General features: G+C 64.8%; 10 protein-coding genes across 10 annotated transcripts; 7 read left to right on the top strand and 3 right to left on the bottom strand.

Moving 5' to 3' along the window:
* Nucleotides 1–10: 10 nt before the first annotated feature.
* JCM10292_000203 (NAD(P)-dependent alcohol dehydrogenase) lies at nucleotides 11–1,986 on the top strand (the record flags this gene model as incomplete). The annotated part of the gene is made up of 12 exons (XM_076647309.1): nucleotides 11–82; nucleotides 173–240; nucleotides 393–526; nucleotides 588–688; nucleotides 752–831; nucleotides 892–937; nucleotides 1,004–1,154; nucleotides 1,212–1,401; nucleotides 1,459–1,519; nucleotides 1,579–1,658; nucleotides 1,721–1,801; nucleotides 1,869–1,986. The coding sequence occupies 12 exons, from the start codon at nucleotides 11–13 to the stop codon at nucleotides 1,984–1,986; spliced, it is 1,182 nt and encodes a 393-aa protein (XP_076507236.1).
* Nucleotides 1,987–2,110: 124 nt separating this feature from the next.
* On the bottom strand, nucleotides 2,111–3,748 carry MDM10 (Mdm10p; the record flags this gene model as incomplete). Its single annotated transcript, XM_076647308.1, has 3 exons — nucleotides 2,111–2,254; nucleotides 2,317–3,218; nucleotides 3,280–3,748. 3 exons carry the CDS (start codon nucleotides 3,746–3,748, stop codon nucleotides 2,111–2,113), a joined length of 1,515 nt encoding a protein of 504 aa, XP_076507235.1.
* Nucleotides 3,749–3,930: 182 nt separating this feature from the next.
* JCM10292_000201 (uncharacterized protein) lies at nucleotides 3,931–5,002 on the bottom strand (the record flags this gene model as incomplete). The annotated part of the gene is made up of 3 exons (XM_076647307.1): nucleotides 3,931–3,967; nucleotides 4,025–4,245; nucleotides 4,310–5,002. 3 exons carry the CDS (start codon nucleotides 5,000–5,002, stop codon nucleotides 3,931–3,933), a joined length of 951 nt encoding a protein of 316 aa, XP_076507234.1.
* Nucleotides 5,003–5,539: 537 nt separating this feature from the next.
* On the top strand, nucleotides 5,540–7,238 carry PKP2 (protein kinase PKP2; the record flags this gene model as incomplete). Its single annotated transcript, XM_076647306.1, has 5 exons — nucleotides 5,540–5,719; nucleotides 5,782–5,832; nucleotides 5,910–6,094; nucleotides 6,157–6,501; nucleotides 6,557–7,238. 5 exons carry the CDS (start codon nucleotides 5,540–5,542, stop codon nucleotides 7,236–7,238), a joined length of 1,443 nt encoding a protein of 480 aa, XP_076507233.1.
* A 173-nt stretch (nucleotides 7,239–7,411) lies between these two features.
* Nucleotides 7,412–9,879, bottom strand: JCM10292_000199 (alpha/beta fold hydrolase; the record flags this gene model as incomplete). The annotated part of the gene is made up of 6 exons (XM_076647305.1): nucleotides 7,412–7,894; nucleotides 7,957–8,169; nucleotides 8,235–8,351; nucleotides 8,409–8,906; nucleotides 8,974–9,276; nucleotides 9,340–9,879. 6 exons carry the CDS (start codon nucleotides 9,877–9,879, stop codon nucleotides 7,412–7,414), a joined length of 2,154 nt encoding a protein of 717 aa, XP_076507232.1.
* Nucleotides 9,880–10,159: 280 nt separating this feature from the next.
* On the top strand, nucleotides 10,160–11,069 carry JCM10292_000198 (uncharacterized protein; the record flags this gene model as incomplete). The annotated part of the gene is made up of 5 exons (XM_076647304.1): nucleotides 10,160–10,234; nucleotides 10,298–10,413; nucleotides 10,476–10,497; nucleotides 10,553–10,635; nucleotides 10,694–11,069. The coding sequence occupies 5 exons, from the start codon at nucleotides 10,160–10,162 to the stop codon at nucleotides 11,067–11,069; spliced, it is 672 nt and encodes a 223-aa protein (XP_076507231.1).
* Nucleotides 11,070–11,623: 554 nt separating this feature from the next.
* Nucleotides 11,624–12,885, top strand: JCM10292_000197 (Zn(II)2Cys6 transcription factor domain-containing protein; the record flags this gene model as incomplete). The annotated part of the gene is made up of 3 exons (XM_076647303.1): nucleotides 11,624–11,833; nucleotides 11,898–11,995; nucleotides 12,063–12,885. The coding sequence occupies 3 exons, from the start codon at nucleotides 11,624–11,626 to the stop codon at nucleotides 12,883–12,885; spliced, it is 1,131 nt and encodes a 376-aa protein (XP_076507230.1).
* Nucleotides 12,886–14,597: 1,712 nt separating this feature from the next.
* JCM10292_000196 (uncharacterized protein) lies at nucleotides 14,598–16,112 on the top strand (the record flags this gene model as incomplete). Its single annotated transcript, XM_076647302.1, has 4 exons — nucleotides 14,598–14,737; nucleotides 14,803–14,812; nucleotides 14,872–14,948; nucleotides 15,011–16,112. The coding sequence occupies 4 exons, from the start codon at nucleotides 14,598–14,600 to the stop codon at nucleotides 16,110–16,112; spliced, it is 1,329 nt and encodes a 442-aa protein (XP_076507229.1).
* A 237-nt stretch (nucleotides 16,113–16,349) lies between these two features.
* JCM10292_000195 (uncharacterized protein) lies at nucleotides 16,350–17,494 on the top strand (the record flags this gene model as incomplete). The annotated part of the gene is made up of 7 exons (XM_076647301.1): nucleotides 16,350–16,366; nucleotides 16,424–16,471; nucleotides 16,536–16,668; nucleotides 16,777–16,858; nucleotides 16,920–16,986; nucleotides 17,050–17,284; nucleotides 17,369–17,494. 7 exons carry the CDS (start codon nucleotides 16,350–16,352, stop codon nucleotides 17,492–17,494), a joined length of 708 nt encoding a protein of 235 aa, XP_076507228.1.
* Nucleotides 17,495–18,651: 1,157 nt separating this feature from the next.
* Nucleotides 18,652–21,266, top strand: JCM10292_000194 (uncharacterized protein; the record flags this gene model as incomplete). The annotated part of the gene is made up of 4 exons (XM_076647300.1): nucleotides 18,652–18,666; nucleotides 18,728–19,233; nucleotides 19,296–19,817; nucleotides 19,874–21,266. The coding sequence occupies 4 exons, from the start codon at nucleotides 18,652–18,654 to the stop codon at nucleotides 21,264–21,266; spliced, it is 2,436 nt and encodes an 811-aa protein (XP_076507227.1).
* Between the last annotated feature and the right edge of the window lie 254 nt (nucleotides 21,267–21,520).

The following is a 21,520-nucleotide window of genomic DNA, read 5'->3' as shown; positions in this document are numbered from 1 at the left end:
CATCACAGTCATGAGCGCTCCCGGTCTCTCTGCTGCCACGGACGACGTTCGTCTCCCCACCGGCGACAGCAACGTCTCCTTCGTCAGTCTTCGCTCATAAGCTCCAACGCGGAGACCACCGACTCTGCCGGCCCTGGAGGTACACTCACCTGCCGCCGAAATTGCCCGACAGGTTCTGCATGGCATCGACGATGTCCGCTACGAAGACCGTCCGGTGCCGACAGAAAGCAGCGACAACGAGTGAGTCTCGCACTGGAGGGGCTGGCGCGGCGCTCACACCCCCTACATGGCGTTGTGCGCCGTGAGAAGAGCTGCTGACCACCGTTCTCGTCGCTCGTTCCCTTATTGTCGCCCCCACCTCGACAATTACCGCCGCCGTTCCTTCTTCAAAGTGCTATCGTTGCGCCGAAGAAGGTCACGCTTTGCGGCTCCGATGTCCACTACTACAAGGAAGGTCGTGTAGGCGACTTCATCGTGGAGAAGCCCATGGTTCTCGGGCACGAGACCGCCGCGTTGGTGGTCAAGGGTGAGCTCCGGGGTCTTCGCCGACTTGCCGGCCTTGCCAGCTGATGTCAAAGTTTGAACAGTCGGCCGCAACGTTACGAATATCAAGCCCGGCGACCGCGTGGCGCTCGAACCGGGCGAATCGTGCCGCATGTGCCCCGACTGCAAGGCCGGACACTACCAGGTACACGTCTCCTGCACTCTCAATGATGAGATCTCAGCAGCCACTGACTCTGTGCTGCCGTAGCGCTGTCCGAAAATGAAATTTGCGGCAACGCCGCCGTTCGACGGAACCCTCGCGCACTACTACACGCTGCCGGCAGACCTGTGCGTACCCTTTCAAGCTCTCTCACGGTCGCGCAGTAGCTGACCGAGTTTCTGAGCCAGGTGCTACAAGCTGCCTGACAACATGACGCTAGAAGAAGGCGCTCTCGTCAGTCTCTTTCGCATTGTTCCCCGAACACGCGAGTCCTCCTGACATGCCTGTCTACTTCCGCAGCTCGAGCCAATGTCGGTCGGAGTGCACGCTGTGCACAAGATTGGCCAGATGAAGCTTGCAGCGAATGTTGTGGTTTTCGGTGCCGGTCCCGTCGGCCTGCTCACCGCGGCTGTGGCAAAGGGTCTCGGTGCACGGAAGGTTGTCATCGTTGGTGCGTCAGGCTTTTCGCAAGCATAAAAAATGCCTTGCTAACGTTCAAGACCCCCAGACATCCAGGAGCCGCGCCTTCAGTTTGCCAAGGAGAACAACCTTGTGCACGACTACTACCTCCCTTCGAAGCCGAACGAGGGCGAGGCGCGCGAGGACTACCCGCGCAGGAACGCCAAGGAGATCCGCGAGCGCTTCGAGTTTGAAGAGCGTGGGCCGAACGCGGTGGACCTGATTGTCGATTGTTCCGGGTGCGTCTTTTTCGCTTATTGACGTTGCTACGCAGCTAACGCATCGAAATGACGCAGTGCCGAGGTCTGCATTCAAACTGCGATCTACTTGCTCGGGCACGGTGGCACGATGGTCCAGGTTCGCTCCCCTTCCAGGTTCCGCTTGCTTGCGCTTCGTACTCATGACCACACGCGCAGGTCGGCCACGGCAAGCCCAACATTACGCTCGACTACCAGACGGTCGTCACCCACGAGCTCACCATCAAGGGCAGCTTCCGGTACGCCGTGTCGTTTCTCCTGCACGGTCGGCCCGTCCCGCTCACCGCTTCCGCTTGCACAGCTACGGACCCGGAGCATACCGCCTGTCGATGGACCTTGTTGCTCGCGGAGCGGTCAACCTCAAGGCGCTCATCTCGCACCGGTGCGTGGCTTTGCCTGTCTTGCATACGCTTCTTGCGACCTGACCTGTACGGGTGTTCGTGCCGCAGCTACACCTTCCGCGATGCGGTTAAGGCGTTTGAGGCGAACCACAAGGGCGTCGGGCAGGATGGCAAGCCGCTCATCAAGGCCGTGATAGACGGGCCGGAGGCGGACGAGAAGCTTTGAGCGAAACAACAACTACGAAGGCCACGGCAGGTACTATCGCACGAAATCGAATAGTCTGTTTAGAGTTGCAACAAGAAACCCAAGGGTATCGACCAAAAGGGGTATCTGCTCAGCCTGCGCCGCCTCAGGCCCAGTAGGAGACGGAGAGCCCGACGCTGCGGATCGGGCTGATGCGACCGCGGCTCTGCGTCGCGCGCCGCAGGTCGGCGACGAGCCCTGCCGAGACGAGGAAGTCGCCGAGGCGGCCTTCCCAGAGAAGGGCAACATCCTGCTCACGAGAGGCGAGGTGAGCGCTGCAGCCCCGAGCTCGGAAAGGGTGGAAGGACGCACGGTGTTGGTTGATGCTCGCACCTTGAGCACGCCCAGCACCTCGTCCTCGGCGTCGTTGTTTCGTCTCCGCCGCTTCATGTCCTCGTCGTCTGCGCCTCGCTCAAAGGCATCGAAAGAGGTTGCCGCGCTCGGCCTGCTCTCCTCGTCCGCCTCCGTGAGCCGCACCTTGTCCTTCGCCGGGTTTCGCCGATGGAACCACTCTCCACCGACGGTCAAATCGGCATCGTACGAGTACATGTTGAAGTCGAACCTGCTCGCGAGGCTCGCGTCCCTCCCGACCTGCACGGCATACGCGGTCGATAGCTGACCCATGATGGGGTTGAGCGTCGCCGTGATGTAGGTCGGGACCTGCGGCGGCCCGCCGGCCGACTCGGGGATCGTGACGAAGCGCACGCCGGTCGAGACGCCTGCCGAGCGCTCCTGCGCCGAGAAGTAGATCTCGCCACCGGCCGACCAGCGCCCCTTGAGCCCATTGGGCATCTCGTCCTCCTCCTCGTCGACGACGCGCTCGCGCTGCTCGGTCGCAGCCGCCGCCGGGTTCGGGTCGCCGAACCCGGCGCGGCGCCCAAAGTTCCACAGGCCCTTGACCCCCCACATGCCGTCGCCGACGGCGTAGCTGTACTCGGCGCTCCAGCGCCCCGTGTCCTGCTGGAGCTTGAGCTCGAGCTCGCTCAGGCGCGAGAGCGGACCGCTCGTCGCGACCGGCGCCGCGGCGGTCGCGGTCGACGAGGCGGAAAGGCCGGTCGTCGGGTCGGTCGACTCCCAAGTCAGCGTCGGCGGAGGAGCGGGTGAGGGAACGGTGACGAGCGAGACGAGTCCTTGCAGGGTGGGCGTGAGGCGCTGGACGTAGAGAGCGTCGAGTCGAGGGGACGGGGCATAGAGCCGGCCGTAGAGAAGGTAGTCTGCGTGTGAGTGCTTCCTGATCAGTTCGGTAGACCAATGTGCATGAGAAACAGGACACACCGGCCGTATCTATGCGCAGTCCTGCCTTCCAAGTCGGCAGCGCATCCTCCCTCAGCTCCGGCGCGACGGGCACGCTGCCGAGCGGGAAGCTCTGCACCACGTCCTTGAAGCGTATCCGTTCCAGACCCTCTGCAGCGCGTTTCGAGCTCGTCGCGGCGATGGGCGCCGAGCTGAACAAGTACGAGAGCTGGCCCGCGAGGAGCGGGGTCGCCGGTGGCCCGAGGACGGGCGCAATCGAGGGCGGGTAGGGCACGTGTGCTCCTCCCTCGGGCACGAGCGACGAAAGCGTCAGTCCCGGCGAGAAACTCGGCGTCGGGTGCGAGCCCGCCGTAAAGTGCAACCCCGGCGGAATCGCAAAGTCGAGCAGCTGCCGCGACGGGTGCGTGAACGAGCCATAGTGGTTGTCCCACGTGTTCCACTGCGTCGCGAGCAGGAACTCGCGCAGCAAGTACGCCGCTTGCTGCGACATGGCGACGAGGCGAGAGCGAAAGGGGCTGCGCCAACTGATGAAGCTATCACGCTCGCAATCTCGCACTCGCGCGTGATCGAAGCAGGTCTGTGTATGCTTGGCTACTGCTACGACAACATGTGGGCCCGGGCAGAGCATTGTCCTTGCTGGGTCGAGGTGCGGCAGGGTACCGGTCGCGACTGCTAAAGCAATCCCTCCTTCTTGAACTGGTGCACATAGCTGCAACAAGTCTTGAGTCAGCACAAGGTCGCGATCACGACGCCGGTGTCGACGCACGCAAATGTCGTGTGCTTGTCCCGCCAGGCCCACTCGCCCTCCTCCTCGTCCTTGTCCGCGTCCGGCGGGTCGAGCAGTCCCGCGCCGATGAAGAGCTCCTCTGGGAGGTCGAGAATCTCGATCTCGCCGTTTCGCACGGCTTGCGGCGGGAAGAGCGAGAGGAGAAAGTCCTTGACGAAAGTCGAGTTGACGGGGAGGTAAGGGACGGGAAGGTAGGTGACCTGTGGAATCGCAGCATCAGCAGAGCGCTCTGACCAGGAAAGAGGAAGCAAGGCGAGCGCGCACCTCGATGATGCAGCCCTTGGTGGTCCCGCTCGCAGTACCGCCCTTCAATCCAACGCTCCCCACCTTGACCTCCCATTCCGCCGACTGTGCGCCGGCCTGTGCGCCGACAATGAACGAGTATCCCTCGATGGAGACGGCCTGCGCACGCGGCTGCCAATACGACTGGTCCCGCTGCGGCGGCTGTCCGCCGGGCTGCGGTGGGGCGAACAGCGCACGCTGGATGAACGTGTCGTACAGCCCTCCGGGTGCCATGCCGGCCATTCCTGGAGGGATGCCGACAGAGCAGTGTGTCCACCTCGATGGGCCGAGCGCGCCGCCTTCCTCCTGCTCCGTCCCGTCCTTCTCAACGATCATTAGGTCGTCGTCGTCGCCATCCTTCTCGCCCTCGACGGCCTTGCCCTTCCCTTTCCTGTCCCGCCCCTGGCCCGCGCTCCTGAGCGGGGCCGCCGGGTTCTCGACAAAGACCTCGACCTTCTCGCTCTGCCCGTCGAGCGCGCGCGCAACATACATGTTGCGCCCCTCCTTGCCGTGCGCCTCGCTCGCGGGGAGGCGGAGCGGGCGGATCTGGACGGCGCGTCGGCCGGTCGAGAGGCCCGGGCGCGAGGTCGTGAGGGCGCGGCCGAGGACGGGGATGGCGGCTTGCGGGTTGGCAGAGGGCCAGCGAGCGAGCAGGGTCGAGGGCGAGCCGGTCATGGCGGCGCGAAGGATCGGCCTGTGTTCGTAGTTCATGAGAAGCTCGCGTTGAGCTGTTCGAGCTCCGTGCGCACCGGCTCGAGCTGCTGTGAGCGAGTTGCGAGGTCGATCAGGCGAAGCGAGCGATGAGGACGGGGAAGCAACGGCAAGAGCTGCAACGGCGGCGCGGCAGTTGTGGAAGCTCGAGACAGAGTGTACGAGCTACTACAGCGCAGTCCCGGCTGCTCTCTCGGCGAGTGACGGTGCAGACGAGGGCAGAGTCGCGGCTGCCGTGGTTCCGCTCTTGCCAATCTCGCTCTCTGCTGCAACTCGCTCTGAACGGGCAGGACAGAGCTGACCTGCTCACAGAACCCGGCCAGCAAGCTACTAGAGAAACCGCAGCTCGTCCTGCTCTCGTCTCGCTCTTGTGCTCCCCGCATCGCTCGCCTTGACTCCCGATTGCCCTCATCAACTCGTGCGTACTCGCTACGTAGCTGTCCTGGCCGTTAGCGCGCTGACACGAGTGTTCTTCTTCTGCAGCGCACCCTCCCGCCCATCATGCAGGCCTTGCCGCGAAAGTCGCAGGTCCCGGCCTTCTTCCTAAACCGCATCATCGAGCAATATGCCCAGAAATCGTCGACGCCCATCAGTCTTAAGCACATGATCAACTTCGGCAACGCCGGGCGCAACAAGGGCGAGAAGGAGGAGGCCGAGAAGCTCATCAAGGGCGGCAACTTTGTGCGTCCCCCCACCTCGCGCTTGGGACCGTCGTTCTGTAGCTGACTCGCTGCTGTCTCCAGCTTCGCACCGAGCTGCCGACACGCCTGAGTCATCGTCTGCGAGACCTGCAGGTAAGGCAGCAGGATCTGTCTCTGCTCAGAGCCAACATGGGGTCGCTTCCGACTCGCTCATCTTGCTGCATCCACAGGAATTGCCGTACGCTGTCGCATCGCATCCTCGAATGCAGCACGTGTACGACCTCTACCTCGAGGCGTTCGAGGAGATCCGCAAGTTCCCGCACATCGCAGACCTCGACGGAAACGACCGCTTCTGCCAATTCATGACGAGCACGCTGCACAAGCACCGTGTGATCATCCCTGAACTCGCCATCGGGTACGTAGATACCCTCTGACTGACACGATGCAGTAGTGCTGACGATTCTGCGGCCCGTCCAGCGTCTCCGAAACCTCGCTCGTCCACCTCCCCGCCACCGCCCTCGACCGCATTATGCTGCGGATGCTCCGCTCGCGCATCTCCCGCCGCGTCATCACCGAGCAGCACATTGCGCTCACGCAGCAGTTCCGCGAGCGGCAGGACAAGGGCAAGGGCAAGCAGCGCGCGGCCGACGACGGCGAGGAGGAGCGCTACGTCGGGATCGTTGACACGCGGCTCAACGCGGCCGACATGGTGCGCCGGTGCGCCGAGCTGATAAAGGCGCTTGGGGGTCCGACCGGAGAGGTGCCGATCGTGCTCGAGGGAGACGTTGATCATACCTTCGCCTACATTTCGGAACACCTCGAGTGCGTCCTCTCCATTTCTACTCTTGACTTGCTCGCTCACGACGTTCGCGTCCAGGTTCATGCTGTTCGAATTGATCAAGAATGCGGCATTCGCCACCGTGTCTGCGCACGGCGCAGCTGCAAAGGACCACCCGACGCTCGTCACGCTCGTGCACAGCGCGCGGGATCTCGTCATCCGCGTCTCGGACCAGGGCGGCGGCATCCCGCCCTACGGCGGCCTCCCGCCCGACCCGGCAGACGTCGCGTTCAGCCCGCTCCTGTCGACCAACACGCTCGCGGCGCCGCTGTCGGCGCAGCGCCTCGACATCTTCTCCTTCAGCCACATGCGGAGACACTACCAGCACCAGGCGGCGACGGCCGCCGCCGCCGCTCTCGCTGCGTCGGCGCCCTCGCCCGCCGCAGCGCTTGAAGCGCCGCCGGCGAGCTCGCCCGGCGAGGAGGCGGCCGACCCGAGCGGCGCGGCGACGGGCATCATGGCGCTGCGGTCCGTCGGCGAGCTGACGGGCACGGTCGAGGAGCAGATCTCGCGGCACCAGCGGCTGGGCGACGCGGGCGACGAGCGCGAGCTCATGGACGCGCAGGTCCGGTCCGGGATCGGGCTCCCGCTCGCAAAGATGTATGCGGCGTACTTTGATGGGAGCTTGGACATCTTTACGCTGCAGGGGTATGGGAGCGACGCCGTGCTCAAGGTGCCCAAGTTTGGCATCGAAGGCGCGTTCCCGTCGCACTCGTTCTAACTGCTCCTGTTCTTTCTCGTCATGCAACTTGTTGTCTGCTTATGCGTCCTCTCACCCATCTCGCCGATACAAAAGAGAGTGTGAAAGGCTTCTCTACAGCCCGTTTTTTGATGCAAGTCTCTACACCTGTAAGCGGCTCTCCAGCTCTCTATCGTACAACCCCTCGTGTGCGCTCAGTCTTCCATCCGCTCCCACCGCTCCGCAGCCTTCTCAATCTCGTCTATCGCCCGCGCGACGCGGCGCACCCACTCGCGCCCGGACGAGAAGACGAGGAGCGCGGGGCTGAGGATTGCGCCGTGCTCGAAGCGGGGCATGATATGCAGCGAGGGGAAGTCCGAGGTTGCTGCTGAGGCGGTGGCGGCGATGGTGGAGGAAGTGGTCGATGGCACGAGCGCGGAAGAAGGCGCGCGCAGAGGCGAAGGAGATGACGGCGCAGACGATGCGGGCGAGCCGTTCTCGCTGGCCGCCTCGACATGGGTCTTTTCCTCCTGTGCGCCTTCCACCTTGTGCTCGATGAGCTTGCCATTCTCGCTTGGCGGCGCGGGCGGAGAAGCGGGAGGTGCGGCGCCGGTCGAAAAGCCCGCGGCTTCGAGGTAGGCGCGCATCTTGCGGACCGGGAGGATGCAGTCGTTCTCCGAGAGGAAGACGACCGAGGGCTGCAGGCACAGAAGACGTCAGTTCTGTTGGCAAGCACGGCATGGAGAGGAAAAGAGCGCACAACAGGGCCATGCGGCAGCGGTGTCACCCAAGGCGCGTAGAACGGCACGTCGAACGGCGGCTCTAGCGGCTCCTTTGCGCACTTGGGCACAAGGGCGTCGACGACGAGCGTGGGGAGGGGCGCAGGAGGAGATGGGGCAAAGAGGACCGAGTCGGACCAGCGGAGGTGGCGCGAGAGGAAGTGGTTGATGCCGCGCTCAACGGCGAAGTAGCGCTGCGGAACACCACGGAGTTAGCGTCGCGATCTCGAAGAAAGATTGCTACGCGAACACGACTCACGAAGAAGCGCTCGCCTGCGGTTCGGCACTTTGAGCGGAAGAAGTTGCGCGACGTGTCGGAGCCAAAGAGGAGGAACGACATCGGGTCGATCAGGACCGTGCCAGCGACAATGTCGGGCTACAGAGCAAACGTCAGTGTGGGCCACGAGGCGAGTGGACTGGGGGCAGCACGCACCGCATCCCGCAACAGCCACGCCGCCGCGCCCGACCCAAAGCTGTGCGCGACCACGATCGCCTTTGCCCTCCGCCACTCCTCGTCTTCGACCTTCTCGTCATAATCCTCGTCGTCCTCGTCCGCCTCGAGGCTCGTGAGCCCAAACCCGTGTGCCCACAGCATGCGGCGCACGGCGGCGACGTACTCCAAGCGCGTCAGGATGGCCGACGGCGGCGAGAGGCGGAGCGAGATGTACGGCAGCTCGGGGAGGAAGACGGCGCGTCCGGTTGTCGCCGCGAGCGCGAGGAGGAACGGCACGGTGACGAACGTGCCGCTGATCCCGTGCGCAAAGACGAGCGGCTTGGCATCGTCCTCTTGCGCACGCGCGCTTGCGGGCTTCATCCAGTACCCGACGCGGCTCGCGAGGAGCGGGGAGCCCATGCGCGAGGCTTCGAGCGGGTCGAGGAGGCGCTCGAGCGAGCGGCGCGACGAGCGCATGAAGAAGGGAGGGAAGGGCCACTGCGAATGCCGGGGTCAGAATCACATTGAGAGGCCAGTCACCAGAATGGGACAAGTCCGAACGCACAGATGTAGTTGCGCCGTAGTAGCGGAAGCCAGCCGCGAAAAGGGCGAAGTTGCTCAGCTGCGAGATGCCGGCGATCGCAGCGTAAAAGACGAGCGGATGATGGCCGATGCTGAGGGGCTCGTCCGAAAGCTGGAAGACACGGTGATGCGAACGGCCGCGGAGGAAATGGAACGGCGGGGCCCCCGGGCGCGAGAGGGTTATTTGCGCTTCGAGGAGGAGGATCATCGAGTGCAGTTCGGCGCGGTCGAGCGACTTGGGTTGCAGATCACGCAGCCGCGCGTTGAACATGAAGTGGGCGATGAACTGTAGGATAGCACGGGTGAGCCTGGCGCGCAGGCAGGCGAGATAGAGAAAGCCGTTCCGTACTTCTTCGACGTTGGTCCGCCCGACCTGCTCGATGCGGACCTTCTTGAGGGCCGGATCTTCAGCGCCCCGCGGTGCAAACTTTGTCGTGCGCGGGAGGAAGGCTCCGCCCATCCAGTCCCACGGATCCGGCGTCGACTCGACCATGCTCTTCCATAGGCGCCATCGCTCCTCACTGGTGATTTTGTCGCGTGCGGCGCGGTGGCCCCACCAGCGGCGGTTGAGGGCAAGCTTGAACGCTTTGGAGAGGAGCCGCCAGGCGACCTCGGCTGCGCACCAGGCGGTGAGGGCGTGCAAGGGGATGCGGAAGCGGAGGAGCAAGTCGGCGGCCGAGTCGGGCGGGAGCGACGTGGTGAAGACGACGGCGGGGGGTGCCGGGTAGCACAGGACGGCTGCAAGGACGCAGAGCAGGCTCAGGGGCGCGACCGCATCGAGACTGGCGATGCAGAGGCGGATGAATGTGCGCGACAAGAACGAGTCGCGCAGCTGCGGGGGCGACGGGTGAGCGCAGGCGAGGGTCGGGCGTGCGAGTGGGCTCACCATGGTCCTGCCTGTGCGCTGCTCTGGCCCCCTCGAGCTGTCGTCGGCGAAGTGCAGCGAGTTGGACCAAGGCAAGCCATTCTGCCCCTTCCTGCTCTCGCTCTCCCCGCCGAGCTCCTTGCAGTGTGTTGGGTCCAAGAGTGTCTACTTGCTGCATACAGTTGCCGTAACTGCACCACTGCTGCCTCGCCCGGCTCAGTCGCGGCTCCCCACCTCGCCTCTCCTCTCCTCCACTCTTGCCTCGATCGCTTCGTCTCCGTCTGCACCGCCACCCGCAGCCGCCATGAGCGCGCCCGTGTACGACCCCTTCGTCGTCGCACCGCCCCTCACCTGCTGCGAGTCGGCCTACCTCGTCTACGTGCGCCCGATCTCTGCGCTCCCCTTGGCCTTCCGTTCCGCGCACTCACACCTTGCTCAACAGGGTCAAGGCCAGCCGCCGTACCAGCTCGACGTGATCGCTACCGGAGACTCGAACGGTACCTCGCTCGAGTCGCTGCCACTGCTGCGCCGGGCGGGCGTCTACGAGTGGCGCGTAGAGTGCGCTGCATCCTCGCCTTCCGCTCACGAGACCTCGCTCATCGTTGTCCTCCTTCACACAGCTTCAACGAGGGAGCAAACATCGTCAGTCGCGTATGTCTCTCCTGCTTGAATCGCGCTGACTCGAGTCGACCCATAGACCTTTGCGCTCACGGATGGCACGGGGAGATCCGCCTACTCGCAGTTCCGGGTGGTGCAGGCGGGAGAAGTGACAACCTGCCCGTGCGTAATTCCAGATGACCGCTATGTAAGTACGAGTGGCTCAACACTTGTTCTGCAGGAAAACCGACTACACACAGCAAGACTCGAGCAGTACGAACGTCGGCGCGATTGTCGGCGGCGTTCTCGGTGCCCTTGCCGCCCTCGCCCTCCTCTTCGCGTTCCTGTGGTACCGCCGACGACAGCGTAAGCAACGCATTGCGGCAGAGGTACGCGCGGAGGGGGACAAGGTCCTCGACGCCGACGACGTCGCCCTCACGGACGGACCGGCGGGCGTCGTCCGTGCCGGCACGTTCAACCTCGGCACGCTCGACTTCACCGAGCAGTCGCTCGATACGCTGCGCGCTATCGATAGGCCGCCGGCCTACCCGGCGCGGCGCAGCACAACCGAGGACGTCTCCCCAGCGCTGATGCGACTGGATGAAGAGCAGCGATAGACTCGCTCCGCCGCTACTCTATGTGCATAGTCTTCGCAACTTCTCCTCATTATCTAATCGTGCGTGCGACGTCCCTTTCTCGACAGTCGCGGGCTGACCCGAATTTCGTGCAGAACTTGTAGCTAGCCTTTGCATCGCCGCCAGACCCTCGTTCCGCTCGACCCCCCTCTCCTGACGAACGGACGCTCGTATCCGTGTTCCGAGTACCGCCTCGGCTCCCGTGACCCGTCTTCCCCAGACGGACGTTCCGCGTGCCGCACAGACCCGCCAACGTTGTCTCGACCCTTCCCCAGCTTGTTCGGCGGCGGCGTGCAAATCCTCCGAGCACCTTCGCGTCCGCCCCTCGTCTTTCTTTCCGTCCTTCGCTCTTCTCTTCTCGGTTTGTGCATTTTGCTCTGAGGTTCAGCGGGAAGGACAGTGCCGGGGGCGCTGGACTCGCACATTGCTGTTCTCCATCTGTCTCCTCTTTCGTCTTGTTTGCTCGTTCGTCGCCCTTGTTCGCCCTCGTCGCGCCTCGCCTCGCCGCCTCATCTTCACACCCCGCCACGACAAAGATGCCCAACTCGTCAGAGCAGCGCACAAACACCTTTCGCGGCCCGCTCGCGCGCGCCTCGGCTCTGTGGAACGCCTTCCCCGTCCCGGTCCCGCCGTCGACAGGGCGCAGGTCGTCCGTCGCGTCGAGCGCGTCGAGCGCGTCGGGGAGCAGGTCGAGCAGGAGCGATGCTGGCGCCTTTGCGCCGAGTCGGGCCGTGTCGTGCGAGGGCGTGCGTCGCGTCAGATTCCTCTCTCGCCAATACGCCAAGCTGACCCTCCCTGGCTCTTTCACAGTGCCGCGCGCGCAAGCTGCGCTGCTCGCGCACGAAGAACTGCAGTAAGTGCAAGGCAAGAGGCATTCCGTGCATCTGGGCGGCAGGAAACGCGCCGTCGTGCGTACTCTCCCGCGCGTCTTGCAAGCGTTCAAACGAACTGACGCTGGTCCTCCTTTCCCCGCAGCCGCTCAGAGGAAGAGGCGACGCTCGAGGAGAAGGAGCGCGAGATTCGCCGGCTCAACTGCCTCGTCGACCGCCTCAAGCTGCGCGTTCGTGAGCTCGGCGGGACAGAGGACGACGCGGCCGAGGACGATCACGAGGCGCGCGACGAGCCTGGTCCACTCGTCACTGCCGTGGGCAAGATGGAGATCGACGCGGACGGCGACGCTTCCGCGCTCACTTCGCCCTCGGTGATGTCGCTCGACCGGCGCGTATCCCTCTCGTCTTCCTTCGCCGACTACATGGACTACCCGATTCACTCGTCCGCCTCAAGCATGACCGCCTCCTCGTCGGGCTACCTGTCGTCCCGCTCGGGTGGGTCCAGCGACGCCGCGAGCGCCTACTCGCGCCACTCGTCCATCGCGCCGCGCCCGTTCCCGCCCCCACCCGCGTCCCTCGTTCAGCAGGACGCCCCGACGTCTCCCGCGCTCGGGCCGTCGTACCCGTCCATCGTCATCCCCGCGCAGCTCTCGTTCTCGCCCGGCCCCTCTCCTCCCTCGGCAAGCCAGCCGTCCTACTCGTTCCCCTCCGCCTCGCCCAGCAGCAGCAGCAGCAGTTCGTACGCACATCCGTTCACCCTCCGCGCCCTTGCCGCGCCCCCGGCCGCTTCGACGCACTCGCCCGGACCCACGCCCCCTCCAGCCCCGACGGCGTACGAGCCGCACTCGCCGCTCTTCGACCTCCTCGTGACGGGCATCGACCCGGCGTCGCTCGTGCTCTCGGCTGCGGCTGCGGCCGCGGCGGGAAGGGCGTCGCCGGCGGAAGGACGGCCAAAGACGGCGCCGTGAGATGTGCGCGCACGGCGCATCTTGCTGGCGGCAGGACTCGCACGTGCGTCTCTTTTCGAGGCGATTTGCGAGACCAGCGTCTGATATCGTGGCGTCTATTCGCAGCGAGAAGTCAGAAACCTCCTCGAATGTCCCCAGCACCCCTTTCGTCTTTCGTCTTTCCAGGACTGGCCGCGCTGTCTTGTCGGATCGTTCGACTTCTTTGTCGTGTTTCTGGACTATCTCAGGTTTCCTTTTTGCTGTGTGGATGTCTGGGATTCGCGACACGGCGCAGCGCAATGTACAGCAAGGGCCGCGCTTGCGTCCTCTGTCCGCCTCGTTGCAGGGGTGCTGAGCTGCTCGTCCGTGCTCGAAGCTGGTGCAGCACGATCAGTAAAGCCCGGACGCAGGCTTTTCTGCGCACAGAGATGCGCCCTGTCGTCTAGGAGAATTAGAGCCGCGTCGCGAGACAGACCGTTTCCACGGTATCGCGATCAGCGCACGTTTGAACGACGGCCTGACTCCAGCAGTCACGCGCGCTCCTCTCGTCAGCGTGGGGCTGCTTGGGAGGCGCGACTCTGGATCCGCCGTGCTATTGCCCAGACAAGGAGGAGCACAACGCAGAAGATCAGCTGAAAGGGCAAGATCACGTCTTTCGCCGATGTCCCACTTCTCTGGACGTGCCTCTCTAGTCCCCGAGGCGGTGCGGCAGGGAATGCGGAAGTTCGAAGTGGTTGCCGAACGAGACTGGAACCTTTGCGGCGATCTTCTCCAGGAGACTAGCACTTGCGATAACGGTGTCCGAAGCGCGGGGGGGGCTCCGCCTCAAAGAGCAATGTCGGCGGAGCGAAGTACAGTATGTACATGCGTGCGTACAAGCAGCCTCGATAGAGCGACCGAGAGCGCTCGAGAGCATCTCGCTCGACGTGGGCAACGACAGGCGTTCTCTCGGGTGGCCGCACTCAGCCAGTCTCGGAGCGCTCGGTCGTCGCCAATCAGGCAAGAGCATGTATCATGAAGATCTGCAGGGCCGCCAAGTGCGAACGCAGGGCAGCAGAAGCGCGAAAGAAGGAGCTGGAAGAAAAGAATGAGCGTGATCTGCAATCGCGCCGCCAGGGGCAGGGCGGTCTTCGTCGCGACTACACAACCATGGAACTGTCGATTCCACGGTCGTTCGAAAGGGGACGAAGTGCTGACGGAGAAGAACGGGCGCAGTTTGAGCAGTCAGTCCGAATCCCGAGCAACCTGCCTTCAGACGAGCGAGTCGGCAGACGAGGCGCAGTGTGCGTTGAGCGTGAATTCGAGTGCCAAAGAGAGCGCGACCAGTTGCGAAGCCGGCTGCGAAGCGGGCGCGAGGCACCTCGAGCACTCACGACGAGGCCCAGGCCGTGATCGAGCAGAAGAAGCGAGAGTGGGGTTTCCGGCGTGCCTTCGCACGAGCGGGCGAGACAGGCCAAAACGGTGCGGAGCAACGCGCGTCTCGTTCGCCAGAGCTCTTCGTCGCAACTCCTTTCGCGTGAAAGGGCGATCGAAAGCGCAGCGGAAAGGTGTTCCTCGCGCTTCTCTGCCCTCTCCCTCTCGCGCCTCGCTCCTGCTTGTCCGTTGCTGCTCGACAGTGCTGCGTGCACTCATAACTCGCCTTCTGCCCGGTACCGTGGCAGTAGAGCGCCCTCGTCCCTCGGCTTGGCCTCAACGACCGCGGACGCTTCCGCTCCGCTCTCGCTCCCCTCACCATGGCCGATGCGCCTTATCCGACCAAGGCGCCGCGTCGCAAGCGGTCGCATAAGAGCTCTCTCGGCGATAGCGAGCACTCGGACCATCGCAGCGATGCGACGAGGCGGGTCGGCATGGCTTGCATAGCCTGTCGCAAAAGGTCCGTCCGCTTTCCTCGACTGTGGAAGGGCTCGACAGCCCACTGACATACTCTGTCGCTCGTAGGAAGATCAGGGTGCGATTGCTCCGCACGGAAGAGGCCCTCGCTCGGGACTGACTTTCCCCACTTCGCAGTGCGATGGAGCCCAGCCGAGTTGCACGCAATGCGTCAAGGGTCACAAGCCCACCTGTCGTTATGAGCCCGTTCCTCTGTACGTTCGAACGATGCTCGGCTAGCGAAGACTCCCGGCTGACTGGTGCCGACACCGCGTAGCGAGGAGAACCTCGAGGTCAAGATGAAGAAGCGCCTCGCCAAGCTGCGCAAAGAGCAGAAGGACAATGACGAGCTCGAAGAGCCGTCTCCACGGCTCGGCACACGCCGCCGATGGAACCGCACTATCTCCTTCGACCCCGAGGTCGAGGGCCTCTCGCCGCCGTCCACTTCCTCACATCCGGCCGTCTCGCCAAGCGGCTTGTCGTACGCCGCGGAGCGCCTCAGCCTCACAACCTCGGTCCACGAGCCCCTGACGGCACCCGCGTGGAGCGCGCCGCGGCGTACGTCGTACTTCGACCCTGCGTACCCGCACTCGCCCGCCGCGCAGACACCGGCCGAGGAGCCCGGCCACGGCTACTTCTTCCAGGTCGCGCCCGCCGCTGCGTCGTATGCGCAGGAGACGCGCTACTCAACGGCGACGTATCCGCTCACGCCGCCGATGGAGGACAGCATGTACGCCGCGCAACTGGACGCACATCACGACGCGAACTGCGCGTGCATGTACGCCTCGCACGCGGTGCAGAAGGCCCTCCCGCAGCCGCCGCTGCAGCCGCTTGCCCGACCGAGGCCGGCCTTTGCGCAGTCGCGCTCGGCGCCGCAGGTCCCGACGCTGCAGCAGCTGAGCATCCCAGCTGCGGCGACGGCGCCGCACCGTGCGCTTTACGGCCTGCAGCAGGCGCGCCCGTCCGAGCAGCACACGCCCGCGTTGTCGCCGGGCGACTCGGTCTCCTCGTCGCTTGTGCTGCCGCCCGGACAGGCGGCCGTTGTGCACTCGCTCGGCGACGCCGTCCCGCTTCACGCGCCCGTCCCGCTGCGTGAGGCGCGCCTCCCGGCCTACGTGCTCGCCGAGTCCTTGTCGCCGCACGAGTACAGCCAACAGCAGCAGCAGAAGGACGAGGCGACGTTTGAGCAGCCGCATGCGCCAGCGTCGTACCGCCAGATGGACGCGTTCCTCTCGCCCGAGCCGGCGAAAGACTGGTCCGCCGCGCTCGTCGAAGACGACACGCCCGGCAACACGACATGGACAGAAGTCTGGGTCGAAGAGCAGAGTCGGTCGACGAGTCTCGACGTGTACAGCAGCCGGTTTGAGCAGGTGTGGTGAAGGAGAGTGGAAGTTTGGCATCTGTTTGATCACCCCTTGCTTGGATCTGTGCGTCTGTGTCCCTTGTAGGTATCTAGCAGTGCCGTGTTGTGCAATGTGTCCTCGAGCCCAGTCTCACCGCAATTGGGACTTGTCGAAGTTGTTTGCCGCGAGCAAAGGGGCAATCGCAGCGTCTCGCTCGTCCCCCACTCGCTGCTCTCCCTCTTCGAAGCTCTTCGCAGACTGAGAAGGTGCAAGATGGGCTTCTTGACTAGGTGCGTCCCAGTACAAGCCCTTCCTTTGCACGGCCTGACCTCGCTTGTACTCATCAGCGCCGCGATCGTCTCGTCGTCGTTCCTCCTCGGCACGCTCTTTACGAGGTCCGTTGTGAGCTCAGGGTGTGCAGCCAGTACTCTCGAGCTGACACGCTTCGTCGCGCTACAGCTTGCTGTGGGACTCGACCGTCCTGTATGGCCTCCAGGGCCTGCCGTCGGAGGGCGCTATCGAGGCCGTCGAGAACTACTACCTGACGTGGTGGAACGGCGGGATGGCGGTCAAGATGTTCATGCACATCGTGGTACGCTGTCGCGCTGTGTTCTACGAGGCGCTGGCCTTGGTCGCCCGCTCGTCGGGATGTCGTTGGTCCTCCTAGCACAGTGTTGCTGATCAGCGTTAAGACCCACAGATGCTCGTCCTGCTTCTCTCGCTCGTCGCCAAGTGGGCGCGCAAGTCAGAGACCGCATTCTACTTTACCGGCGCCTCCCTCAGTCCGTCAACTTGCGCTCATCCCCTATTGCCCACTCTCGCTGACGCCGCCCTCACGTGCAGTCATGCTCATGCTCACTACGTCGCTCTACATCGTCATCACCCTCCCCTCGATGCGCCACATCGCCAAGTGCGCCACTTGACCTGTCAACTCGGTTCGAAGCTCCCGCTCACTCCGCCCCTCTCTCCGCAGGGACCCGTTCAACAAGTCGGCGCTTGTCATCGCCGGCGACGACTTCTTCACGCGTATGCAAAAGTGGATCTCGGACCGGAGCAGCGGCACGCTGGGCGACCGCGCGCGCGCCAACGCAAAGGCGCTCGCGGCGCTTCCGCCCATGGACTGGCGCCAGCGCGTCGAGCACGTCCAGGTCATGTGCGCGGCCAACACGCTCGCCATGATCCTGCTCGTTGGCATCGTCGTGCTGCAGGTGCGTGCTTCTCCCGCCTATGCGTCGCTTGCGTCCATTCTGCGGTCCACGGTTGACGCGCAGGTTGTTACGATGCCGGTGCAGATCTCGGAGTGGTACATGGACGAATCGCTCCTGCGCGACCAGCTCAAGGACGCGCAGACGCCCGTGGCGCAGCCTGCGCCCGCCGCGGCGCCCGCAAAGGTCACGGTGGAGCGCAAGAAGCAGTAAAATCTATCGGTTTGTCGTTTTCTCGCTAGGTCAGACAAGGGATGCAATGTTCGAGTGCGGTCGAGTTGCTGCGGAAGAGCTTGCTACCGAGGAGAGCCCGTCTGCCGTCTCCCGCGCTCTTGCGATTGTCTAGTCGTCCACCGCCTGACTCTTTCGCTCTCTCGTGCGTGGCACGAGCACGCTCGAAGCGTCGGTACGCCAGCGATAGCCGATAGCAGGATGGCAGGGGCTGCGAGCGCAAGACAAGGGGACCGCCGAGAGCGGAAGGCCGGCCTTTGCTGCGGCTTCCGTGTCATCCACGCCGCCAGTCGGTCGCCCGCAAGCTCGCATTACGTTTGTGCGAGTACCTATTCTCTCGTCCAGTAACCCTTGGCCCAGGCCGGGCAGCGCAATCAAATGGCAATACAGGAGTCGTCACCGTGATCAACGCTGCTTCTGCATGACGAGGCGCAATGAGAGAAGGCACGACGAGGCAGGCGACGGTCCAGCAGCTGGTCGAGACACGGATTCACACGAGACGAGGTGACGAGCAGGGCAAACGAATCAGGCGATCGAGCGAGAGGACGAGGGCTGCAAGTTTGGGGAGGGAGGGAGGCTGCGGCGCTGCAATTGCCCGCTGACTGCACACACAGCGTGCACCTCTGGCAGGAGGGACAGGAAACGCGGGAATCGGAAGAGGCGAAGGGCTTCGGAGGAGCGGCGAGGATGAAATGGGCGCGTGCTGCGGCGCGCGCGTGCGGGGTCGGGGCCCTCGAAGAGCGAAGAGCGAGGTGCTGCTCGCAGCCGCCGCCTTGTTTCCACCGGGCAACCCAGCGCGTACTCGCCGTCTGGGCGCATCCCACGCACTCGCCGCTCTAGCGCCCGCTGTGCCCGCTGCACTTTGCTGTGCACGCGGCTCCCGCACGCTCCCCGTCCCTCTCTCGCCCGCGCTCCCGCCTCTGAGCCGGACACGACCCCTCCGGCGCCCGCCCGCTCCGCCGTCGCCTTCGCCGCGCGTGCACCGGCGCCCAGCTTGCAGCACTCGCTTGCTTGCCTGTGTGTCACCTCGCGCGCGCATCGAGCCAGCGGCCGCCGCGTCTCGCGTTCGCGCGCCTTGCCCCACGCCCGCGCAGCGCAACGAGCCCCCATCGAGGCGCTCTCGCCTCGTCGCGCCCGTCATGAACCTGCGCAAGGTGCGCACACTTGAACTTTTCGTCTTGCTCGGCGCCTGCTGACCCACACGCGCATCCGCAGGCCATCACCGTGCTGGTGATCCTGATTGCTCTCGTCCTCACGGGCACCGTCGTCGTCCTCACGACCGTCGTCCAGTACTTTGGCATCGACTCGCGCGATGTCATCACCGAGCCCGAGATGCGCCTTGCAGAGCGCCTCGCCGCCGCAGACCGCGCAAGTGACGCGCCCGAAGCCGGCAAGGACCAGAAGGTCATAGTCGGCCATCGGGAAACGTCTTCCGCGACGGCCGGCGAGGCCGCGCCCGTCGGAGCACGCGCCGATGGCGAAGCTGCTGCGGTGCAGAGTGGCGACGCCGTGCAGGGCGGTGGGGACGACGCGGTCGAGCACTTGATGAACCGCCTCGACGAGCGCGGGTGGTTTGCCAACTCGTCGGACGTGGACGCGAGTCCGACGCCCATGCTCCGCGAGCGCATTCCTAAAATCATCCACGCGACGTGGAAGACGGACATTGTGCCGAAGCGCTGGGCTGATGTGCGGCAAGGCTGCCAGGACCTGCATCCCGACTAGTGCGTGCCATGTGCTCCCTCTGCGCGTCGGCATCCGCCGTTAACCACCACCACTACTGCAGCGAATTCAAGCTCTGGTCGGACGCGGCGTCACGCCAGTTCATCGCCGAAGAGTACCCCTGGTTCCTCTCGACCTTCGACTCGTACACCTACCCGATCCAGCGCGCCGACTCCATCCGCTACTTCGTGCTACACCACTACGGCGGCATCTACATGGACCTCGACATCGGCTGCCGTCGGAACCTCGACCCGCTCCGCTACTTCCAGGTCATCCTCCCGCAGACGATCCCGGTCGGCGTTTCCAACGATCTCATGATCGCCGAGAAGGGGCATCCCTTCATGGACCTCGTCATCCACAACCTCATCACGTTCGACCACACGTACGGCACCAACTACCCGACCGTCATGTTCTCGACCGGTCCCATGTTTGTCTCGGCCGTCTACGGCATGTGGCCAAAGGATCTCGACGAGGGCGTCGAGCGCCAGGTGCGCGTCCTCCCGAGGCGGTGGTACGGCAAGAATGCGCCGCTTTCGGAGATGGAAGAGTCGTACTTCGACCATTTCTATGGCTCGTCGTGGCATGCGTGAGTCTTCTCTTCCTGCACCCGCCCTTGCACGCGCTCACACGGAGCACACACAGCGACGACGCTGGTTTCATCACGTTCCTCGGCCGCTTCGGCATGGTGCTCATGTACGCCGGTCTCGGCATCGTCGTGCTCGGCGTCGTCCGCCTCGTGTGGAACCGCCGCATCGGCTTCAAGGCAACGCCGCGGTCGATCGGGCCCATCGCGCTACCGTACGAGGCCCTGCCCTTCGCACGGCCGGGCACGCCCGGCAGCCGACCAGGCAGTCCGCATGGCTCGCGACCCGGCACTCCCGCCGGAGGGAGGTTCCGCCGCGCCGGCGATCCCAAGCCGGGCCCGGGCGGGCTCTTCTACATGCCTGTGTGGCTCTATCCGTCGGGTGAGCAGCGGCCTGAAGCCGGCCCGCGCGGAGGGGACGAATCGCAGGGCAGCTGGTCGCAGTACTTCTCGAATCTCTCATTCGTCAACGAGGAGACGGGCAGCACGCACCACTACTCGCCTGTGCCCAATTTCTCGCGCCCGCCGAGCCCGAGCAACAACTCCATCCTGCATGCGCCCGGCTCGATGCATGATGGCGCGTTCGACGGCACGCCGCTGCACTCGATCCCGGCGCCTAAGGCTGTCCGCCCCTTCTCTTCCGCGCCTTCTGCCTCTCGCGCTCCCGACGAGCGCACCTCGCCCTCACCTCCCCCTCCTGCGTCCCCCAATCCTCCCGCGTACTCCGCGCTGAGGAGCTGGGGGACGTCGGTCTTTCGCGGTGGCGTCGCGAATCCCTTTCTTTTCGGCCCCTCCTCGAGCAGCAGCAGCGGGGACGGGCCGCTCCTCCCGCTCGCAAACCCCGCCTCCCTCCCCGCATCCTCCCAGCGGGCGCCCTCTCCCGCTCTCGCCCGACCCGATCCCCGACGGGCATCGTCCCCCTCTGCAGCAACAGCGGGGCGGACGACGCCTCGCGTCGATATCGTCGTCGAAGACAAGCGCGGCGGCGCGGACGACCTCGCCCGAGCGCCTTCACCCCATCCTCCCCCGCAGTACGCGCTCGCAGTCGACGCGCCCGTCGCGCTCGTCGACGCTCGAAGCGGACCGCCTCGAGCAGGGCGAGAGCACGGGTTCGAGCCTCGCGAGCCCGTCTCTCCTCGGAGTCCCGGGCGCGGACCAGTTCCATCACCATCACCCGGCTTCGACGGGCGGCGCGATCCATCCGCTGCGACAGCTGCGGAGGAGGCAGGGCACGGGGCCGTCGTCGAGCGCACCGCCGACGCCCCTGATGCAGCCGCGCGAGGACGAGGCGCAGCAGCAGCAGGCGCCACGGACGAGGTCGAGGACGAGGTCGAGCCCGCTGTCGCCGCCTGGGACGCCGAAGCCCCCGGCGTAGAAGGCGTCGCGGTCGAGGAGGAGGTCGACCGGCTACTGAGCGAGATGGCGCCGGAGGATTATCAGGAGAAGCAGTGATCCGCCGCTTCTGGCGACGGCATCTCACTCCCCCGCATCCTTCCTTTCGCACTTTCTCCCTCTTTCCGCTCTCGGTGTTGTACGACGGGTTATGCGTACGGGTGTGACCGCCTTTTGCTCCCGCTTCCGCTTTCACCCAATCCATCACTCTGCCCGCCATTGTTCTCGTGCCCCTCGTGTACCACTCTACCTGCGCCTCATACCCTAGTCGCCCGCCGAGTCGCGCCGTGCCAGCCATGGATGTCCCACCTCCC

This window comes from Rhodotorula paludigena (assembly GCF_050403205.1).
Source record: "Rhodotorula paludigena JCM10292 DNA, Rt_paludigena_JCM10292v1_ctg8, whole genome shotgun sequence".
NCBI classification, from domain to species: domain Eukaryota; kingdom Fungi; phylum Basidiomycota; class Microbotryomycetes; order Sporidiobolales; family Sporidiobolaceae; genus Rhodotorula; species Rhodotorula paludigena.
Note: the sequence above shows the minus strand (reverse complement) of the source record. Positions and strands in the feature narration are given on the sequence as shown.